This window comes from Natator depressus, chromosome 9 (genome assembly GCF_965152275.1).
Source record: "Natator depressus isolate rNatDep1 chromosome 9, rNatDep2.hap1, whole genome shotgun sequence".
Taxonomy (NCBI): domain Eukaryota; kingdom Metazoa; phylum Chordata; order Testudines; family Cheloniidae; genus Natator; species Natator depressus.
Window position 1 is genome coordinate 8,231,278 of NC_134242.1, and position 19,091 is coordinate 8,250,368.

General features: G+C 59.4%; 1 protein-coding gene across 1 annotated transcript; it reads left to right on the forward strand.

Moving 5' to 3' along the window:
* Window positions 1–11,625: 11,625 nt before the first annotated feature.
* On the forward strand, window positions 11,626–18,879 carry THPO (thrombopoietin). Its single transcript, XM_074962897.1, has 5 exons — window positions 11,626–11,823; window positions 16,255–16,382; window positions 17,025–17,111; window positions 17,524–17,688; window positions 17,903–18,879. Exons 1-5 carry the CDS (start codon window positions 11,784–11,786, stop codon window positions 18,122–18,124), a joined length of 642 nt encoding a protein of 213 aa, XP_074818998.1. The 5' UTR covers window positions 11,626–11,783; the 3' UTR covers window positions 18,125–18,879.
* Window positions 18,880–19,091: the final 212 nt, after the last annotated feature.

The window sequence follows — 19,091 nt, forward strand, 5'->3', positions numbered from 1 at the left end:
CGTGGGAGAAGGGGGCAGGGGGCAGCTGGCAGGGGGGTGTGCTGGGAGAGGGGATTGGAGCTCCGGGCCCCTGGTCCTGAGAGAAGGGGGACCGGGGGCAGCTGGCGGGGGTGTGTGCTGGGGAAGGTCGGGAGGGGATTGGAGCTGGGTCCTCAGGGAGCCTGAGAGGCGTAGGGCCGTGAATGAGGTGCTGGTGGCTGTGTTTATCCTCCAAACGAATGTTTATTATCAATTTGCAAATGTAAAATTGGCGTGAGGAGGGGGTGGCAGCTCGTCAGGGCGAGAGCTCGCAGGGGCAATGAGGTGCTGATGGGCTCCATGGTTGTGACCTGAGACAGGGGCCCCACTGAGCTCCCCACCCGGCCGGGTTCCCTCAGGACGATGGACCCTCCAGCGGCCCCGGCTATACGCTGCAAAGACTCCAGGGCAGAACAGTGTGATGTGGAAGCCGGTCAGCATGCAAGTGGGGGTGTGCATAGATTGGCTCTGTCTGTGCCCCCCATACATGTTGAACCCCCCCCACATGCCCGCACAGGCCCTGTTCGCCCCACAGGCAGAATCCTGAGAGCTGCACCCCCATTTGAACGGCCCTGTTGGCAGGTCCCAGGGGGCCAGGGAGGAGAAAGCCAGAGGGGTGCACCCTGTCACCGGCCTGTCGCCTGCGCTGGGCTCCAGATTCATGCAGTGGCATACTGCACTCCCTGCCCTCTCCTGGTGCTGGTCTCCCCCACGGCAGGGAGCCCCGACCCCTGTGTGAGCCCCCTTTGCCCAGCTCTCCGTGCCACCCCCTGCAGCCCAGCTCCCCGCACTGCCCTCCACCCAGCCTGAGCACAGCTGGCCCATGAGCAAACAGAGCTGTTTGCTTTGCTGCCAGATTAGCAGCCCACAGTCAATCCCCTTTGTCCGCTTGACTTTCTCTTTTATGATGGGATCTTTATGGCAGCAGGGGCTTCAAAGGGCCTGGGGGCTTCCCCTCAGCTCCCCCCACCCCAGGCACCTGGAAGTGGCCTGTAGCTTCCCATCTCCCCCTGCAGCTAGTGCTAACATTCTGGCCCAAATGCCAGTGTGGGAACCACCAGGGCTGCAGCTGTGGGTGGCCTTCCAGCTGCCTCTGGGAGGGGGAAGGCAGGCGCCACTGGGGGGCATAGGACAGGGAAGGGCTCAGTGGAGATGGCACCTGACTGCACGGGAAAGGGCTTGAGTGAAGTTGCAGAAAGAATCCCCCAGAGCCAGCTCCCCCTTCCTGGCTCAGTCATTCACACCCATGCAAACTGAATGCAAATGGCTCCCACCAGGGGGAAAGAGGAGAATCCTGGCCTGGGAGCAATTGTCACCCACTCTGCCCAGGTGTAAATGAGGATGCCAGGTGCCAGAGGGTGGCGCCCATCCCTCTGTCACCAATGCAGCAGCCATGCAATGGGCCCCTCCCGCCCACCTGCACGAAGACCCCTTCTGTCCCTCGCCCAGGCTTTGCTTTGAGTGCTCCTCTCACCTGGAACAATTGGTCCCCACATTCCAGCAGCTGTGACTGGGCAAGTGCTGGCAGGGCAGGGCCTCGGAGCAAGGTGACACCTCTGAGCCCCGTTTCCATAGCAGCTGGAAGATGGCACTCACGTTCCGAGCACAGAGGCACTCGCCCAGCCGGGGGCGTTCGGTCCCTGGGGCCCATTTGCAGCTTGGGCTTTGCTAAAGCTTTTGGTACCAAGCAGGGAGATATGCCACTGGTCAGCCCAGCAACTGGGCAGAGCCCCACCTAGCCTATTCACACAGGGACACCAAAGGGAAGAGCCCTGTTGGGATTCATGCTGGAGATCTATAGGCGACAGGCCCTATATCCCATTCCCTGACCCCCACCCACCACCCAGCCATTCCTCCAAACCAGAGCAGATTGCAGCATTGGCATCACATGGGTTACAGCTAGCAAGGAACAAAAGCCAACAAGAAGAGTTCTTTAAATACATTAGGAGCAAGAGAAAGATGAAGGAAAGTGCAGGTCCGCTACTTAGCATGGAAGGAAACTAATAACTGGTGACATTAAGAAGACTGAGGTGTTTAATGCCTATTTTGCTTCAGTCTTCACTAAAAAGGTTAATGGTGACCAGATACTCAACAATGAATAATACTGACAAGGGGGAAGGAACACCAGGGATAGAACAGGTTCAAGAAAATTTAGCTAGGTTAGATGCATTCAAGTCAGCAGGGCCTGATGAAATTCATCCCAGGGCAAGTAAGGAACTAGCTGGAGCAATCTCTGCTCCGTTAGCAATTATCTTGGAGAACTCGTGGAGGACGGGTGAGGAGCCAGAGGCCTGGAGAAGGGCAAACATAAGACCTGACATTAAAAAGGACAAAGAGGACCCAGGGAATTCCAGACCTCCCAGCCGAACTTCAAGACCTGGACAGATACTGGACCCAGTGATTACACACTCAATTTGTAAGCCCCTTGAGGGTGTCAGGGTTGTAAGCTATAGCAAACAGGGACGTGTCAAGAACAAGCCGTGCCAAACCAACCTCATTTCCTTCGTGGCCAGGCCTGCTGGCCTAGCGGCGGGTGGGGAAGCAGCCGTGAGAGATCTTGATTTGAGTAAGGCTTTTCACACCGTCCCACACGTGACATTCTCATAAGCAAACTAGGCAGCCTCGGAGGAGAGCAGGGCAGAGAGGGAGGTCTGGGAGCCCCAGGTGTAGAGAAGGTAGCAGATGAGGTCACCCACGTAAGAGTCTAGAGCAGGGGACCAAGCCCAGCACCCTGAGGTGCAGCAGCTGAGCAGGGGAGAGATGATGCTGAAGGGGAGCTAGCAAGAGCATGGGGCTTGAGAGCTCCAGAGGGAGGGGAGGGGGAGTACAGAGCAAAGGACCTGAGACGTAGCCAGGAGGAGGAAGTCACTCAAAGCAGGGTGACAAGCACTGATCCCCAGTACATACCTCTCTGTTGACTCCCATGTGATCTGCCCACCCATGGTGGCTCAGATCTCAATAGCCGATGCCCCCAAAAGTCCCAGAGCAGCCAAGACACTTTGCAAAATATCCATCTAGATAGCACTTCGCTTACCACTGACCTGCAGCCAGCAGCTGTTTAATAGCAACCCCGGGCATTGCTTTGGGATAGGAAGGGAGGAACAGTCCCTTTGAAAGGGAGGGGTGATTCCTGGGATCAGAAGGATCTCCCAGAGCTAGAGTTTTGCCAGGATGTGGGGTTTAAGCTCTCTGATTCTCAGAAAAGGGTCCCAGAATCACAGGAGGGGCTGCATGAAGCATGATCTGGGAGTATGGGACAGCTCAGTTAATAAGCAGCAGTAACTCAGCCTGTCCTGCAAACAGCCCTTGCCCCAGCGCCAAGATTAAGGCAGCTCTGGGTGTGGCCTTTTATGTAAATTATTCCACACACTAATTTGCATGTCTCAATTGACTTCCGCATATGGTCAATACACCCTGCCCCAAGCAGTGGCATGGGCAGGACATGGAGCTGCGAACGTGGAGCTGGCAGCTGTAGCTGGGGAGGAGTGAATCTAGGATGAGTGGGGGCTGGGGAGCCGGGACCCATGGGGGTGTGTAGGGTGGGGGGTACTCTCAGGGAGAGGTAGGTGCTAGTTGGGATCGATCTCCACCACTACAGGATCCACCCTGGGGCTGGGGGGAGCAGCAAGAGGGGAGAGGCAGAACAGCTGATCCCAGGAGCCAGATGGAGCACTTATAGCTCTGTTGGAGGTGCCCCCGTCCAGCTAATACACAGGCAGAGCTGGTCATCCGGCTCCTACCAGGCCTGCAGCCTACACCACAGCTGGGGCTGGGGTAGAAATAGCAGGCTTTATAGGAGCATCTTATTTCCCATCAGGCATAGCTTCCTTAAAAAAACAGGCACACTAGTGTAGCCTACTCCAAGTTGCAACCCCTGCTCTGAGTCCTTGGCTCATGATCTCCCAAAGCCCCTCCTTTTAGGAGTCCGTCCACGCAAGCACAAACCGTTCTGGTCGCCCCTGCGTATGACAGAGTAATGGCACCCAGCACCCCCGTCCACCTGGGAGACTAGGAAGAAAGAGAAGGCAGGAGACAAGGCCTGCAAGGAGCGGGAGAGACAGCACGAGCCTTCATTCATACCAGGTAGGTCTCCTTCGCCTATTACCAAGCCCACGCAAAGCCCTGTGGTATCATAGCTTCCCAGCTCCCTCCCTTGTGGCAGCTCTGTTCACCCCATGCAGGAAGAATCAGTTTCCAGCTAAATGTGGCCTAGATGAAATTACTGTACGGTTGGCACATAACTGGTTGAAACACCGTCCTTAGCGAGTAGTTATCAATGGTTTGCTGTCAAACTGGGAGGATGTATCTAGTGGGCTCCCGAAAGGTTCTGTCATGGGTCTGGTACCATTCAGCTTTGTCATTAATAACTTGGATAATGGAGTGGAGGACATCCTTATAACATTTGCCGATGACACCAAGCTGGGAGGGGTTGCAAGCACTTTGGAGGACAGGATTAGAATTCAAAAAGACCTTGACAAACTGGAGAATTGGTCTGAAGTCAACAAGATGAAATTCAATAAAGACAAGTGCAAAGTACTTCACTTAGGAAGGAAAAATCAAATGCACAGCCACGAAATGGGGAATAACTGGCTAGGTGGTCGTACTGCTGGAAAGGATCAGGGGTTAGAGTGGATCACGAATTGAATATAAGTCATCAGTGTGATGCATTTGCAAACAAGGCTAAGATCCTTCTGGGACATATGAACAGGAGTGTCATATGTAAGACACTGAGAAGTGCTCTACTCGGCACTTGGGAGATCTCGGCTGGAGTACTCCATTCTGGACACCATTTTAGGAAAGAGGTGGATAAACTGGAGAGAGCCCAGAAGACAGCAAGAAAAGGTTTAGAAAACCTGACCTATGAAGGAAGGTTACAAAAGTGGGCCTGTTTAGTCTAGAGAAAAGAAGGCGGAGGGGAGACATGACAACAGTCTTCAAATATGTTAAGGGCTGTTATAACGAGGGCTGTGTGATCAACTGTTCTCCTTGTCTACTGGAGGTAGGACAAGTAAGAATGGGCTTAATCTGCAGCAAGGGAGATTTAAGTTAGACATTAGGAAAAACTTTCTAACTCCAGGTAGTTAAGCTCTGGAACAGGCTTCCAAGGGAGGTTGTAGAATCCTTGTCATTGCAGGGTATAAAAACAGATCGGACAAATACCTGTCCAGGGTGGTCATAGAATATTAGAGTTGGAAGAGACCTCAGGAGGTCATCTAGTCCGACCCCCTGCTCAAAGCAGGACCAACCCCAGCTAAATCATCCCAGCCAAGGCTTTGTCGAACTGGGCCTTAAAAACCTCTAACAATGGAGATTCCACCACCTCCCTAGGTAACCCATTCCAGTGTTTCACCACCCTCCTAGTGAAATAGTGTTCCTAATATCCAACCTAGACCTCCCCAGCTGCAACTTGAGACCATTACTCCTTGTTCTGTCATCTGCCACCACTGAGACCATCCAAGCTCCATCCTCTTTGGAACCTCCCTTCAGGTAGTTGAAGGCTGCTATCAAATCCCCCTTCATCCTTCTCTTCTGCAGACTAAATAACCCCAGTTCCCTCAGGCTCTCCTCGTAAGTCATGTGCCCCAGGCCCCTAATCATTTTCATTGCCCTCCACTGGACTGTCTCCAATTTGTCCACATCCCTTCTGTAGTTGGGGGACCAAAACTGGACACAGTACTCCAGGGGTGGCCTCACCAGTGGCAAATAAAGGGGAATAATCTCTTCCCTCAATCTGCTGGCAACGCTCCTACTAATACAGCCCAATATGCCATTGGCCTTCTTGGCAACAAGGGCACTTCTAGGTTTACTTGGTCCTGCCTCAGTGCAGGGGGGCTGGACTTGATGACCTCTCGAGAGCCGTTCCAGCCCTACATTGCTGTGATTCTGTGACGGCTCAGGACATCGGTTTCCCGTCTCATTCAAAAGGCGGCGACTGCAGCCACACAGCGCCCCCAAGCGCTGCCCTGGGGCATTGGGGTCAGCCCCAACTGCGAGGAGAGAACCCCCCCCGCTGGCTCCCCCACCTGGCTCCCTGCAGCACCCTGCGGTCCCGGGGCACTGGAGCCGAGAGGAGCACGCCCCCTACCCCACTGCCTACAGCAGTGCCTGGACTGTGCCTTCCCTGCTCTCGCCAGGCCGCGCCGGGGGGAGCCCAGCACCCAGGCACTCTCCCGCTGGCTCAGAGACGGGGCAGGCCGGGGCCGGGTAGATCCACTGCAGAGATTTTGCCCTGTAAGAGCCCAGCCTGAGCTGCCCCCACCCAGCTGAGGCTGCAGCAGGACACTGTGACTTCTAGCTGCCAGTCACTGGGCTGGGGAGCCAGAGGGACCCATGTCACTGGACTCTGACGGGGCTGGCAGACAGGCCAAGGGGCTGCCTAGGGCCAGGGCTGCAAGGTAACAGTGGCCCCCCCCAGCTCCCATGGTTTCAGATGAAGCTACCTGCCGCCACCTAGTGGCAAGCGAGTGACACCGTTGGCACCGTTTCCCTCTTCTCAGCGTGGGACCGGTTGGAATTTCATCCACCTGCCCCCCTGACGCTGTCCGCATGGCAAGGGGCAGGATCATTCCCTTTGGGATCGGGGCTGCTCGTATTCTGAATGCCCCTGTGTCACCCAGGGACCCCCGCCAGCCACTGCCTCATGCACAGCCCTGCGTGAGCAATTACTGAATGCTGGGGTAGATTTGGGAGGGGCCCCTGTTCGGCAAACGCTGATTCAGGCCCACAATGCTGCATGCAGGGGTTGGCCTGGACACCCTCCACTACACACTACGGGGGTCTGATGTCCCGAGAGCGGGTGATGCTCAGTCTAGGCCCTGGGGAAAGGTCTGCGATGGGAGCCGGAGCGTGGTGTCAGCCTGAGAGCTGAGACACTCCACGGAGTGCAGTTCACCCCCAATTAAGCGGCTTGCGGTGGGTGGGCAATAGCAAGTGCTCCTGACAATGCAGCTCTTTGCACTATGCAGACGTTGCATTCTGCAGGGACGGCCCTGGCAGCCAGAGAGCTTAGGGACCGTTACTCCTGAAGAGCTGCGAAACACCGGGCTTCCCAAAGCAGATCAACGTGCCAATTGCCCAAGCAGGATCCAACAACAGACCCCTCTCAGCTGACGCACTCCCCAGCGCTAACCCTACTGGCACTCCCCAGTGTCTTCCGCTGCCGCAGCCTGGAGTCCTCGCTTCTGGGGCCGGATGCGAGAAGGGTCACAGGCTGGAGACTCTGCGTGGTGCATCCCCATTAGCCTTGCTGCTGAGCCCAAGGCTTGGGCTGTTAAATCAGTCTGGGTCCTGTTGCTCAGATCTGGCCCTTGCTGTTGGGATCATGGCCTTTCTCAGCCAGAACTGTACAGCAACCCCCTGCTCCTGGCATGTCAATTTGTCCTTTTGAAGCTCAATTTCTTCTGAGATGCCTCAGCCCCGACCCCCACTGGGAACCTGAGACGGGCGTCCCCAAAGACAGCGACAGTTCAGAAATAACTTCCCTGCTCCACCAGGCTGTCTGTAAACCTTCAATGAGTTACTGCACCAGCCCTGTCCCTGCGGCCCTGTCTCCACTCTGGCGGTCACCTGTGCGCTCTTTAACTGACCATATGGGCAGTTAGATCTTGGAGAAATGCTTTCTACCAGCCGGGGTGCAGTTCATTTTCAACTCACCACTAATGTCTGGCTGTTGCAAGGGCCCAGCCACACAAATCCAGTTGCAGGACTGGGGCCTTGAATCACGTGTTCAGGTGTCGAGCTCCTGCTTAGAACTTATACCCACAAAAGCCACAAAACCCCCCCGCCCCCATTCCATGGTATTGAAATGTCCCGGCCACGCACTTATTGTGTCTCTGACTGGAAGGAGGTTGTGAGCTCTTTGGGCAGGGCCTGCATCTTATTGGTTTCGGGAGGCACTCGGCACACTTTGGGGTGCTTGGTTAGTTATTACTGTTGTTGCTGCTCTTCTGGGGCTGGTTCTAACCAGGTCCAGATTAATTTAGTTTCCTTAATTACCAAGGGAAAGGTCGTCCCGCTTAAAGCATCAGCCCTCTGCCCCCTGGGCCACTCCGTAGATTTGGTCCCAGCAGCAGGCTGGCAGCCTCTTCGGTCCATGCTCTTTGCTGTGGGTTTATTTCCTGCTGGCAGCCCACGGGCTGGGCAGAGGAAGCCCCCCCATGGGCATGGGCACCGGCGGCAGCTCCGTATAGGTCCCAGATGGGCTGTGGGAGGGCAGAGGGCAGATTTGTGAGCCGCTGCTAAATTCCAGTTTTAAAGAGAATCCACTTTCAGGTTCAAGCAAGAGGACGAGGAAGGCAGTTCAGTGTGGAGGCCATGCCCTCCCCATGGCATCTGGGTGCCCTTGGAGACGGGGTCCGAGGCTCTGTGCCCACTTGCAGTTGGCGCTATGGAGACACAGAGTACAGCCAGTTGAAGACTGGGGCGGTTTTGCTGTGCCCTGCATAGCCCTGGCGCTTCAGCTCCTGGCTCAGACTCCCTGATGCCAGGGCGCCTGCAGCCCGTCACGTCAGCAGCAGGCAAGGAGGCCAGGCAAAGACGCCCACCACAGCTCGGCTAATGTTTGCATTGGGCAAGGCCAGGTGTGTGGGAAGCTGGGGGTGTTTGACCCCGGTGCGCTTCACTCGCCTGCCGGCCCACTCGTGCGTCTGCTCAGAACCAGGCCGGAGCTCCTGCTGGCACACTCCCTGCCCTCCGGCTTCCCCTCCAGATCCCAGACTGCCGGCCCAGCTCCTCTGCGGCTCTCCAGGTTGGCATGGCAGGGCCTGGGGTCGGGGAGGGAGGGAGGTCATGGGAGAGGAGCGGTGTTTGTTTTTGTCTGGTCTGTCTCACATCCAACTTCCCAGGGAGGCCGCACCTCTGCCAGGAACAATGGCCCACGTGGCTGGCGTGTGAGCATGTGCAGGTGTGTAAGGCCGGAGGTGCGTGAGCGAGTGTGTTTTGTGTGCATGCGTACGCCTGACCGTGAGCGGGACTAGTCTGAGAGGAAAGGCAGGAGACAACAGTGAACCCAGCTGAGGGCTTCCCAGATGCGGGGCAGCTGGGGGGCAACAGACGTGAGTCAGTGGTTGGTTGCCAGGCTCTTTGCAGATGCTGGTAGCGCTGGGTCCCTGCCTCTAGGCGCTTGCCCTGCAAACAGCTTCCTCCTGCAGCCCTGGGCGGAGGAGCCCGGGGGAGGAGCCGGTGTGGCTGGGGTGGGTCTGACCCTTCTCCGATGGCCATACCCCGAGAAGATGCATGCTAGGAACCACAGGGGCAGAGACTGGCAGGTCTGTTCCGACTGAGCCCCTCAGGCCCCAGAGCGCGTTGTGCTTTCTGTGGGACGGGCACCCAGCGCAATGGGACCTGACCCCGCTTGGGCACCCCCAGTGGCAGCACGAGAGGTGGCCCTGGGGATCTCCGGCAGCATGCCCCCTGTACATGCAGCTCCCGAGCAGAGGAAGGCTGGGTGCCCACTCCGAGGGGCGGGGGCAGCGTACAGCCGAGGGGTGTCAGGGCTGTTGGCACAGCTGCGGGGGGTCATTTTCCAACTGGCTCTATGCACTCCTCCCCGGATGGGTCGTTACCCGGCAGACAGCTCCCCTGGGGAAGGGGCTGGGCTGTATGGGCAGCAGGGCAGCACCTGGCTAGACAGCCCAGTGTTGAAGGAGGCCCTACAGTGCTGTGAAGGAAGAGCCTCACCCCATCCCAAGAGGCACCTGCAACCTTGAGGATGCTGGGGTGCACACATGGAGCCCTCCTGGGGGACACTGGGGTGTATCCAGCTTCTGCCCATGCAGGAGCAGCTCCTCACTGGGGGTGAATGTGCTGGGGGAGGGGGGGTCTGCCCTTCCCCATTCCGCGCTGGCATCCTGGCACTCACCAGATAGAACTTCATGGGGTGGGGGCGAAGGGGGGGGGTTTACAGGCCCCCCCCCGGGCAGGGGAGCTGAGGGTTTGACGCTCCAGGCTGGCTGTGTTTCACCCCTTCTCTTACTGAGCAGGGGGCAGCCTGGGCTTTCCACAGTTAAACCAATCCTGGGGGACTTTCATTAACAATTAACGTTGAGCAAATAGCTCGAGAGTCACTTCCCTGCAGAGCCCCTGCCTAGCTCCTGCACTGTCCCTTCCCTGGGCTGGGCCCCTGCCTGGTTCCGGTGGGCCACCACTTCCCTGGGCTGGGCCTCTGCGTACTGGGCTCCTGCGGTCGCCCTTTCCCCGGCCCATGCCCATCTTCCACGGCTGCCCCTTCCCTGGGCCTGGGCCCCTGTCCCACAGTTGCCCCTTCCCCAGGCCCTAAGGATTCCACCAGCTGCCCCCTGGGCCTGGGGGCTCTGTGCCTGCTCCAGCTTCCTCCCCTGTCCCTTCCTGACTTGCAATCTGCTCTGGGCTCCCAAAGCTCACACCTCCCCACCCCGCCCCAGAGCTGTGTGCCCTTCCCACTGCCCCACTGTATGGACTGCTCGGCTGTTTGCGCCTGGTCTGGACAGGGTTTTCCAGCGGCCGCTCGCGGTGAGGAGTCCAGAGGGACTGGCTAATTTGGATGGGACATGCCGGTCACATGGTATCAGCTCGGTTCCCTGGCTGGTTCCCTGGTTCACAGAGCTCTAGCGTCTAGAATCCGATTCCTTCCCGGGAATCTTCTCAGCTCTGCCCTGCACCCCCACTGGGGCAGATGACTGAGTCCAAGCGTGACCCCAGAGATGCCCCAGGGGCCCAGTGCAGAGGACAGTGCCTGGAGGCACTTCTGTGGGGCAGCAGGAGCTGAGCAGGTGATAAAGCCCAGGGACGAGGCTGAGGGTAGCTCTGAGGATGCTGGAAATGGGGCTGCCCATTCTTTGCATTAGTGTGAACCCGACATGGCTTGATTGCCTGACACGGACATGAGGGTAACGGGCCCCTTACAGCTCCCAGGGCAGATGTGTGTGTGTTCCTCTGGATGGTGGATGCTGGGCGTCTGGGGCAGGATTATCACCAGCATCTCTGTGTGTCACTTAGGGGACCTTGCGGGGTGGGGGTGGAGGTGGGGTTTGCATCCCTGAGCCCACAGGCCAGGACTCCAGTGCCAGGGAGAGTGAAGGGGGTGCTGGGAGCAGGTCCACTATGGAACTGGAATTTCCCTTCTCTGCTCACTAATTGCACTGTCTCCATTCCAGGTGGTGCCGAGAGCAGCCCGTGAGCCCTGACCTCCTGGCTGGATCGTTGGGGCTTTCTGGGGGAACCAGCCAGCTGTGCAGCCCAAAGCAGACACCCTTGCAGGCCTCCAGCAGTGGGGAGCCAGCGCCAGGCCCCCAGCTTGCATGCCGTTCACTCTTTGGGGCACTCAAGTTCCCACAGTCCGTGCTGTGAGAGCAGGTGGGCAGGAGACGCGGACCCAGCAGGAAGCGGGGCTCAACCGGCTCGTGCAGAGAGGGAGCTGGTGGGGCTGGTTCATGGCACGAGCTGTATCGCGCACCAGTGGGTGAGCACAGCGAGGTGGCTGCCTCCGAGATCCCAGCCCGTGTGCACAGCTCCAGCGCTGCGAGCCAAGGAGGAAGCCGGGGGAAGCAGGAAGCCTTCCCAAGGGCTTGCGCTCTGTGCCCCAGTGCCTTCCCTCGGAGGTCAAACAACACAACAGGAAGCCTTGCTGTGGTCACTCGGCAGCGGGAGCTGGGCAGCGTCACTCAGGGGCTCTCCTGTCCCCTGCCTCACGGCCCAGTCCTCCTGCCCCGCCAAAAGCCTGGGCTAAAGCTGCCCTAAATGGAAGCCGGACGGGAGCAGGAGCCCAGCCGCTGGCACCGGGGAGAAAGATGCAGTGCAGAGACGGCCAGCTTAGCATGGAGTTGAACAGTGAGTGCTGGGCTGGGGGTGGACAGGGACAGGGCACCCCCCAAGTCTGGGCATGGGGAGGGGCATGGAGTCTCACACCTGGGCAGGGATAGACAGAGCTCCAGAGCGGGCCCTGCTTGGTCCGGGGCAGGACTGGTCCCTGCAGCCCAGTGTCCAGGGCTGTGCCCATGATTGCAGGGATGAGGCCTCTCCCCCATGGGAATGTGGGGCTCAGAGCTATTGGCCGGGCACCTCCCAGACCTGTAACGTCAGTGACTGTGCTGGCCCGAGACCGCCCAAGTGCCCCCGGGTGCCACAGACTGCCCTCCAGCCCCGGGTCACACAGAGCACCCCGTCCCCCTGGGCTGATGGGGCGTCTCTCACTGCTTTGCCCACTCTCAGTCCTTCAGGAAAGGGAATCCCCAACCTGCCTGCCCCTGTCCCAAACAGCCTCAGCTCCGAGCGCCAGCAGAGGGAGAGGGAGCAGGCCAGCCCCTGCTTGGCTCACAACCTTGTTCCCATCACACGGACCAGATCAACCTGTCCGTGCATCGGAGGCTTTCACGCTGTAGGGGACTGGGGATGGGGGCGGGGGGGCTGCCAGGGACGGGAGGGCAGGGCTGGGCTGATGGGGAGGGAGAGGCAGGGGCCAAGTGGGTCTGGTGGCAATGAAGGGGCAGTGACCAGGGGATGACAGGGACGGAGGGGCAGGGCAGGGCCAGGTGGGAGTGATGGAGACGGAGGGGCAGGGCCGGGTGGGGGTGATGGGGACGGAGGGGCAGGGCCAGGCTGGGTGGGGGTGATGGGGATGGAGGGGCAGGGCAGGGCCAGGTGGGAGTGATGGAGACGGAAGGGCAGGGCAGGGCTGGGCGGGAGTGATGGAGATGGAGGGTCAGGGCTGGGCCGGGCGGGAGTGATGGAGACGGAGGGTCAGGGCCGGGCCGGGCGGGAGTGATGGAGACGGAGGGGCAGGGCAGGGGTGGGTGGGGTTGATGGGGACTGATGGAAGGGCAGGGCCGCTACAGCAAAGGCCTGGGAATGCTCAAAGCAGCTGAGTAGCAAGGAGCCTCTCACAGGGGACTCAAGGGGAGACGCCAGGCTCCTGAGCTCACAGACTCACCGGCCGAGCGGAGCAAGCTCACCCACAGGCCAGAGAATCCCCGTCCCGAGCTCAGGACTCCCCTGGAACTAGCGCGTCTCTGTTAGAGACCCAGGGCTCCGAGTGCGGGGAATCGGCCCCCCAGCAGAGCGGTGCTGGCCCCGTCACTGCAGGAAGGGTCGCTGCCTCTGGAGAGTGCAGGGCCCGGGGGCTGCCTGGGGCGGGGCGGGGGTTTCTGGGACGCAGTGTACAGAGGACACTGGCATTCCCCGAAATGCTCTCAGCCGCGTGTGACGCTGCCCGCGACGTAGAGCCCGTCCGCGTCTGTGCCGAGGCCACCGAAGAGGAACCTGCGTCCAGAGTCGCTCGCAGTGCAAACGCGCCTTATCAGCGGGATGAGAGTGCGACGCACACGGCCAGCTAAGGAAGCCATTTATCCTCCCCTATCGCTGCCCCGCTTCCTGGGGATGGAGCCCAGCAGGAAACATGGCCCCATTTCACTTTTGCAGTGGATACTTGCGGTTCTCCTGCCAAGGGGCACTGTCAAGTAGGTGGGTCCAATGTTTCAGGGTGTAGAACCCCTAATTCTAGAGGGAGCTGGTGGCCTAGAGCTCATGGCCTCCCTTTGGGAGACCTTGTTTGCCACGCTTTAACCATTCACGCTGAAATTTTCCATGCCTGGGATCTGCCTCTGGCTGAATCTTTTGGGAAAGTTTCAGCTAAAACAATTCTGTTAGATGAGAGGAAAATGTCGTTTTGCCCATGTTAAGAAAACACTTGCAAGTGTTTGGGTGGGAAGCTCTCGCACCCCCCCCCGCTTTGGAGTAGGGCTTTGAGATTTGGCAAAAGGGTTGCCCTGGTGGGAGTGATTTGCCTTTTGCCGACCCTGTGAAAACCAACCCAAATTCGGCCACGTTATAAGCCGCTGAAAAAATCTCAGTTTGCAAAAGAGATTTGTTCTAGTTTGGCAGCTAAATTCCCCAAAGGTTTCATCTGCACTGAGCATGCTCCAACCCTCGCACCAGCCCAGGCTGCAGCCAGACCCCATCCGCAGAGGGCAAATGAGCGCGTCCCACCCTCAGCTGGCCTTTCCCTGCAATTGTTGCTCTGGACATAAGCGGTCTGAGACTCTCCTGTGCTCTCGGCGCACCGCCTGCTGGGGCCCAGGCAGCGGGGGAACTGGCGAGGAAACTGGACAGACACAGAGGAGAGAGGATTGGGGGTGCCTGGAGACTGGCTGCAGAAGGGGGCAGAGAACTTGTTAGAGTGGGGGTGGGCAAGGAACTGGGGGACAGAGATTGGCTGTGTGTGGGGGGATCTAGGTAAACGGTGGCAGAGACAGGCTGCAGCAGGTATATGCTGGGTGGACTGTTAAAGAAGGGGTTGTAACCACTAGATCACACTCCCCTCTGCAATCTGGAATCGATCCCAGAAGTCTTGCGTCTCACCATTCCTCTGCTGTCGGCAAGCAGCTGTGACGGCTGCAGCGCATCCGCACAAGTGGGCCAAGGGAAGGTTACAGGGCTTGACTTTGCAACTGTAATGTCCTTTTACCATTGTTTTCCGGCTGTAATAGTCACATTTGTTCCACTGTCGTCTCAGTCCATTGGAAAGCGTTGGAGTTGGCCTCAGCCTTCCCCTGCCACATTCCCGCACCTGTGGTTGCAGCTGCTCCCTGAGAAGCCGAAAGTGAAATGGCACGGGGCTAGCAGGGGGACATTGCCTGGCCCAAGCTGATGCGGTTGCGAGTGGGAGGGAAATCAGCTGCTTACCTGGGACGGTTACTCTCCAGGAGTTAGCAGTTCAGGGAAGGGCTTCTGTTTGGAAACCCGCTGACGTTCAGCCTGGCACAACCTTCCAAAGCCCCTTAGCTAGTAACAGCCATATGGCCCGGTGGGTAGGGCCCTGAGCTAGGAGACCCGGGTTCTGGTCCTGCCATGGACATGCTGCAGGGGCTTGGGCCAGTCACCTCTCCTCTCTGTTCTGCTTCCATCCCTTTGTCTGTTTGGACTGTGAGCTAATCAGGGCAGGGACTGTCTCAGTGTGTTTGTACAGCACCAAGCACAGCAAGGCCTGATTTGGTAGAGGGCTGTCGGCGCCACTCTGGTGTTATGAACTGGTCTAGTCACCACCACAAAGGGGCTTTCTGTCTGAAGATGCCCTAGCCACCTGTGGGGCAACACACACGTTAATCCATCCCAGCAGCCTGCCGGCTCCCTTACTGGGGCCAGAGGGCATCTCTGGGAAGATTCCCTAACCTTAAAACTGTTTCCCTCTTGCTCCGTTTCTCCTTCTCACATTTCTGCCACCCCTTTGCCTGGCAGATCCCCTCATCCCTCCCCAGACCTGAGCTGCTTTGGAAAGAAACAGCTCCTTTTTTAAAAAAAGCACCCACCGTACCCAGTTCTCCCTGCCTGGCACCGTGGGTCATTTACACCTGTGCAGGTGGGTGTATCAGACGCCCCCTGCTGGCAAGCGGAGAATTCATGCACAGCGGTGAATGGCGACGCGGGGGCCCACACAGGGGCGGTCAGGCCCAGCCCCTCCTTTGCCCCGCTCTTGGCTAGACAGGGATCAAAGCTGTGTCGACAAGACAGTGTGGGCTTTAACATGAGCTAGGCTGGCGGAGTGAAAGTTTAGGCCTGAGCTGGAACGTGAGCAGTTTCACACGTGTTAAAGGACGAGTGCATGGGCTGCCTTAGACTTTTCTCACACGTTCGACCGTGCTCCAGTGCAGGGTAGGAGGGGAAGGGGATGGAGGAGGGGGTGGTCCCACTCCCAGTGGGGCAGGGAGCTAGGCAGGTGCCCAGCACTGGGCCAGGGGAGACTGGCTCGGTTTTGGAGCTCAGCTTGGTTTGACTTAAAGCGCCGGCCTCAGGGTGGACAAGTAAATCATTGTCCTGCCTGGCAGGTAGTGGGTGGGGTGTGTGACTACCCGGAAGGAGAAGGCAGGAGAAACAGCTGGAGAAGCACGTGTGGCCCAGCATGAGTCTCCATCAATGGGGCGCCCACAGGCTGCAGGGAGGGGCGGGTGAGCCACGCCTGGCTGCGCACCAACTAAATAACTGCAGGTGCTGAAACCAGGAGAGGGCAACACAGACAGGGCCAGCATGTAGCCAGGTAAAAGCCCCAGGGGCCTAGAGACGGGACAATAGGCCTGTGCTAGCCCTGGAGAATGGCCCAAGAACTGACCTGTGGGATGGGGACACAGCTCTCCCTGGGTGGGGTGTGGGGAGGCAAACTAGGGGAGATTCTTGGGCTTTTCCCCATGGAGCGGGCGTGCAGGTCTCCTGGCTGGGCTCTGCCCTCGGGGAAGTCTGGCCCATGCTGTCTTTCCCTTTGGTTGCCCTCAGGGCTGCTGCTCCTCACAGCATTCCTCCTCCACATCAAGCTGTCCAGGACGAGCCCGGCCCGGCTGGTCTGCGACAACCGGCTGATCCAGAAGTACATCAGCGAAGCCAAGGACATGGAGAAGAGAGTGGTAAGGAGACACGCTCCAGCCCGGCTAACCAGGAGCTCCCCACAGCCAGCGCTCCTGCCCGGGCCCCTACGGCGTCCCCCACTGGGAGCTCCCCCTCAGCCAGCCCTCCTGCCCGGGCCCCTACAGCGCCCCCTGCTGGGAGCTCCCCCTCAGCCAGCCCTCCTGCCCTGCTCCCTACAGAGCCCCCTGGTGGGAGAGGCTGGGACTGGCTCAGCTGGGAGCTCCCCCCACAGCCAGAGTGCCTTCCTGGCCCCCTACAGCGCCCTCTGGCGGGAGAGGCTGGGACTGGCACAGCTGGGAGCTCCCCCACAGCCAGTGCTCCTGCCTGGCCCCCTACACCACCCCCTGGTGGGAGAGGCTGGGACTGGCACAGCCGGGAGCTCCCCCCACAGCCAGCATTCCTCCTGCCCGGCCCCCTACAGCGACCCCTGGTGGGAGAGGCTGGGATCACACAAACTTCAGAGGAAGGAAGGCAGAGAAATATCCTGCCTGGCCAGCTGTGCGGCACAGCCCCAACGAGGCCTCCACTCCTCCTGAGCCTGTGCTCATTCCGTCTCTTGCCCCTAGAGCTGGCCTCACGGGCTGGGCTCTCCTAGGCCTGCTGGCATCTCACTCGGTGCTTTCCACCTCCTCTCCCCATAGAGCCAGTGCCAGGAGCTCCCCTCACTCTCCCAGCCCCTTCCTCTGCCCATGGTGGACTTCAGCCTCCGGGAATGGAAAACAAAGACAGTGAGTAAGGCCAGGGGCCCTGGGGGACAGGAGTGGCGTGGGACGGGTCCAGGAGTTCCAGCTCTTCCCTGGCCAGGAAGGGGAAGATGATCACTCAGCCCATCACAGAGGGGGCAGCAGACACAGGGAGGAGTCCCTGAGGGGAGGGGGATATTTGTTCCTCTGCTGGCTGCTGCCCATGGGCTCAACAGGGGGCACTCTTGCTCTCTAGGGATCCCCCTTGCAGGCTCCCTCGCCCCCTGCTGGTGGGGTGATGCCAGTGTCCACATTCCCATCAGGCTGCTGGGTTAGGAGACGTGGGAAGGACTGAGGCTCTCACCCCTGAGTCCCTGCCTGCGGCTAGGGGGCCCCAACCCCTGCAGCACTGGGGCCAGGCACTCACGCCCCCCTCTCCCTTCTCTGTCCCTGTCAGAATGAGACAAAAAGGCAGGAAATCCTCGGTGACCTGGCGCTGCTGGTGGACGCGGTGACGGCTGTGCAGGGCCATGTGAGGCAGGAGTGTGCGGCTGCCCTCCTGGGGCAGCTCTACAAGAAAGCCAACTCCTTCCTCCTGCTCCTGCAGACCTTCAGCTGGCAGGTGAGACCCCTTCTGCCCAGCCCCAGCCTTGCCCCTCTGCCCCCATCAGCCCTGCCCAGCCCACCCCCATCACAGCAGGGTGAAGAGCTCACCTTGCTCTTCTCTAAGCCCGGAGTCCCAGCTGCAGATTTCGCCCCGGACGGTGACGCTGAAGGGGATTGCTCAGGGCGGGGGAAGCTGTGTGTTTGAGTGCCCGTTCTCTGTCTTGGGACAGGTCAGTGCCTGGCAGCCGGACCGCGCCTCCCGGACAACCCTGCAGAGCCACCCCAGCGTAATCTTCCTGGTCTACCGGCAGCTCGTGCAAGGCAAGCTGCGCTTCCTGTTCCATGACCTGGCAAAGGATTTCTGCCGGGAAGGAAGCCAAAGGGTGCCAGAGCCCCCAAGCACCCCATGTCCCCAGCTGCCTCAAGGGGACAGTGAAAGCCCTGCCTCATGATGGAGGCACCCACCAGACCACAGGTGGAGACAAGTTGGGAAGGAAGCAGATCCTGCCCCCTCCCACTCTCTAGCGATTGGGGGAAGAGCAGGGCAGAGAGGACCCTGCTGGAGCAGAGGAGGTCACACCCAAGGACAAGAAAAGGGGCTTCTTCAGTCCTAGAGAGGCCCCCCATTTCTGCGTTGGTTAATATCGACTCACAGCGAAGACTTGAGAGCTGAGCAAAAAGGGGCCTGGCCCCCATGAGACTGGTTGGGGCCAGAGGATGCGGTGTCAGCTCTGCACATCCCAGGAAAGGGAGAGGACGCTGCCCTCCAGGGAGGAGCTCCTGTGGGCGCACAGTGAGGCAGGACTCATTGGCATGGGGCCTCTGAATCCAACCAACACACGTGCAACACGTGCGGACTCGTCCCCGCCCCAGGGCACGTGTGAGAGAACTCACTCCCCATCCACCAGCCCTGTCTCCAGCCGACCACTGCGTAATCCAGCCCAGCACCGCGGGGTGGGGGACTCGCTGTGCCAGGGGATCAGCCGGCAGAACGCAGCTGTGGGCTAAGGCACTTGCAGGTGCACGATCCTGCAGCCCCAAGGCTCGTGCCCCCAGCTCTCCATGCGTCACCGCAGCCCAGCCTCCCCGCAGGGAGGGTGTTGCTGTACTTGCTGCTTATCACGACGGTGGAAACGGAAAGGAGATGGATTCGGGCTGCTCGCTAGAGTTAAGGATCAGGAAGGGGGCGGGTGTCTTTTACTGGGAAAACGTCTTACGATTAAAGAGCGTATTTTTCTAAAGAGCCCTGTGATCTCGCTTAGCGGGGGGGCAAAGCTCACCGGCAACTGTGGGATCTGGGGCTAGCGCTGGGACCCAGGCCTGCTCGCTGGGGGCCCATGCACAGGGGGGCGCCAGCCTTTTTACTGGGGGGCCAGACTCTCTCCTCCACCCAGCTCCCTATCCTGCTCTGGAGGGTTT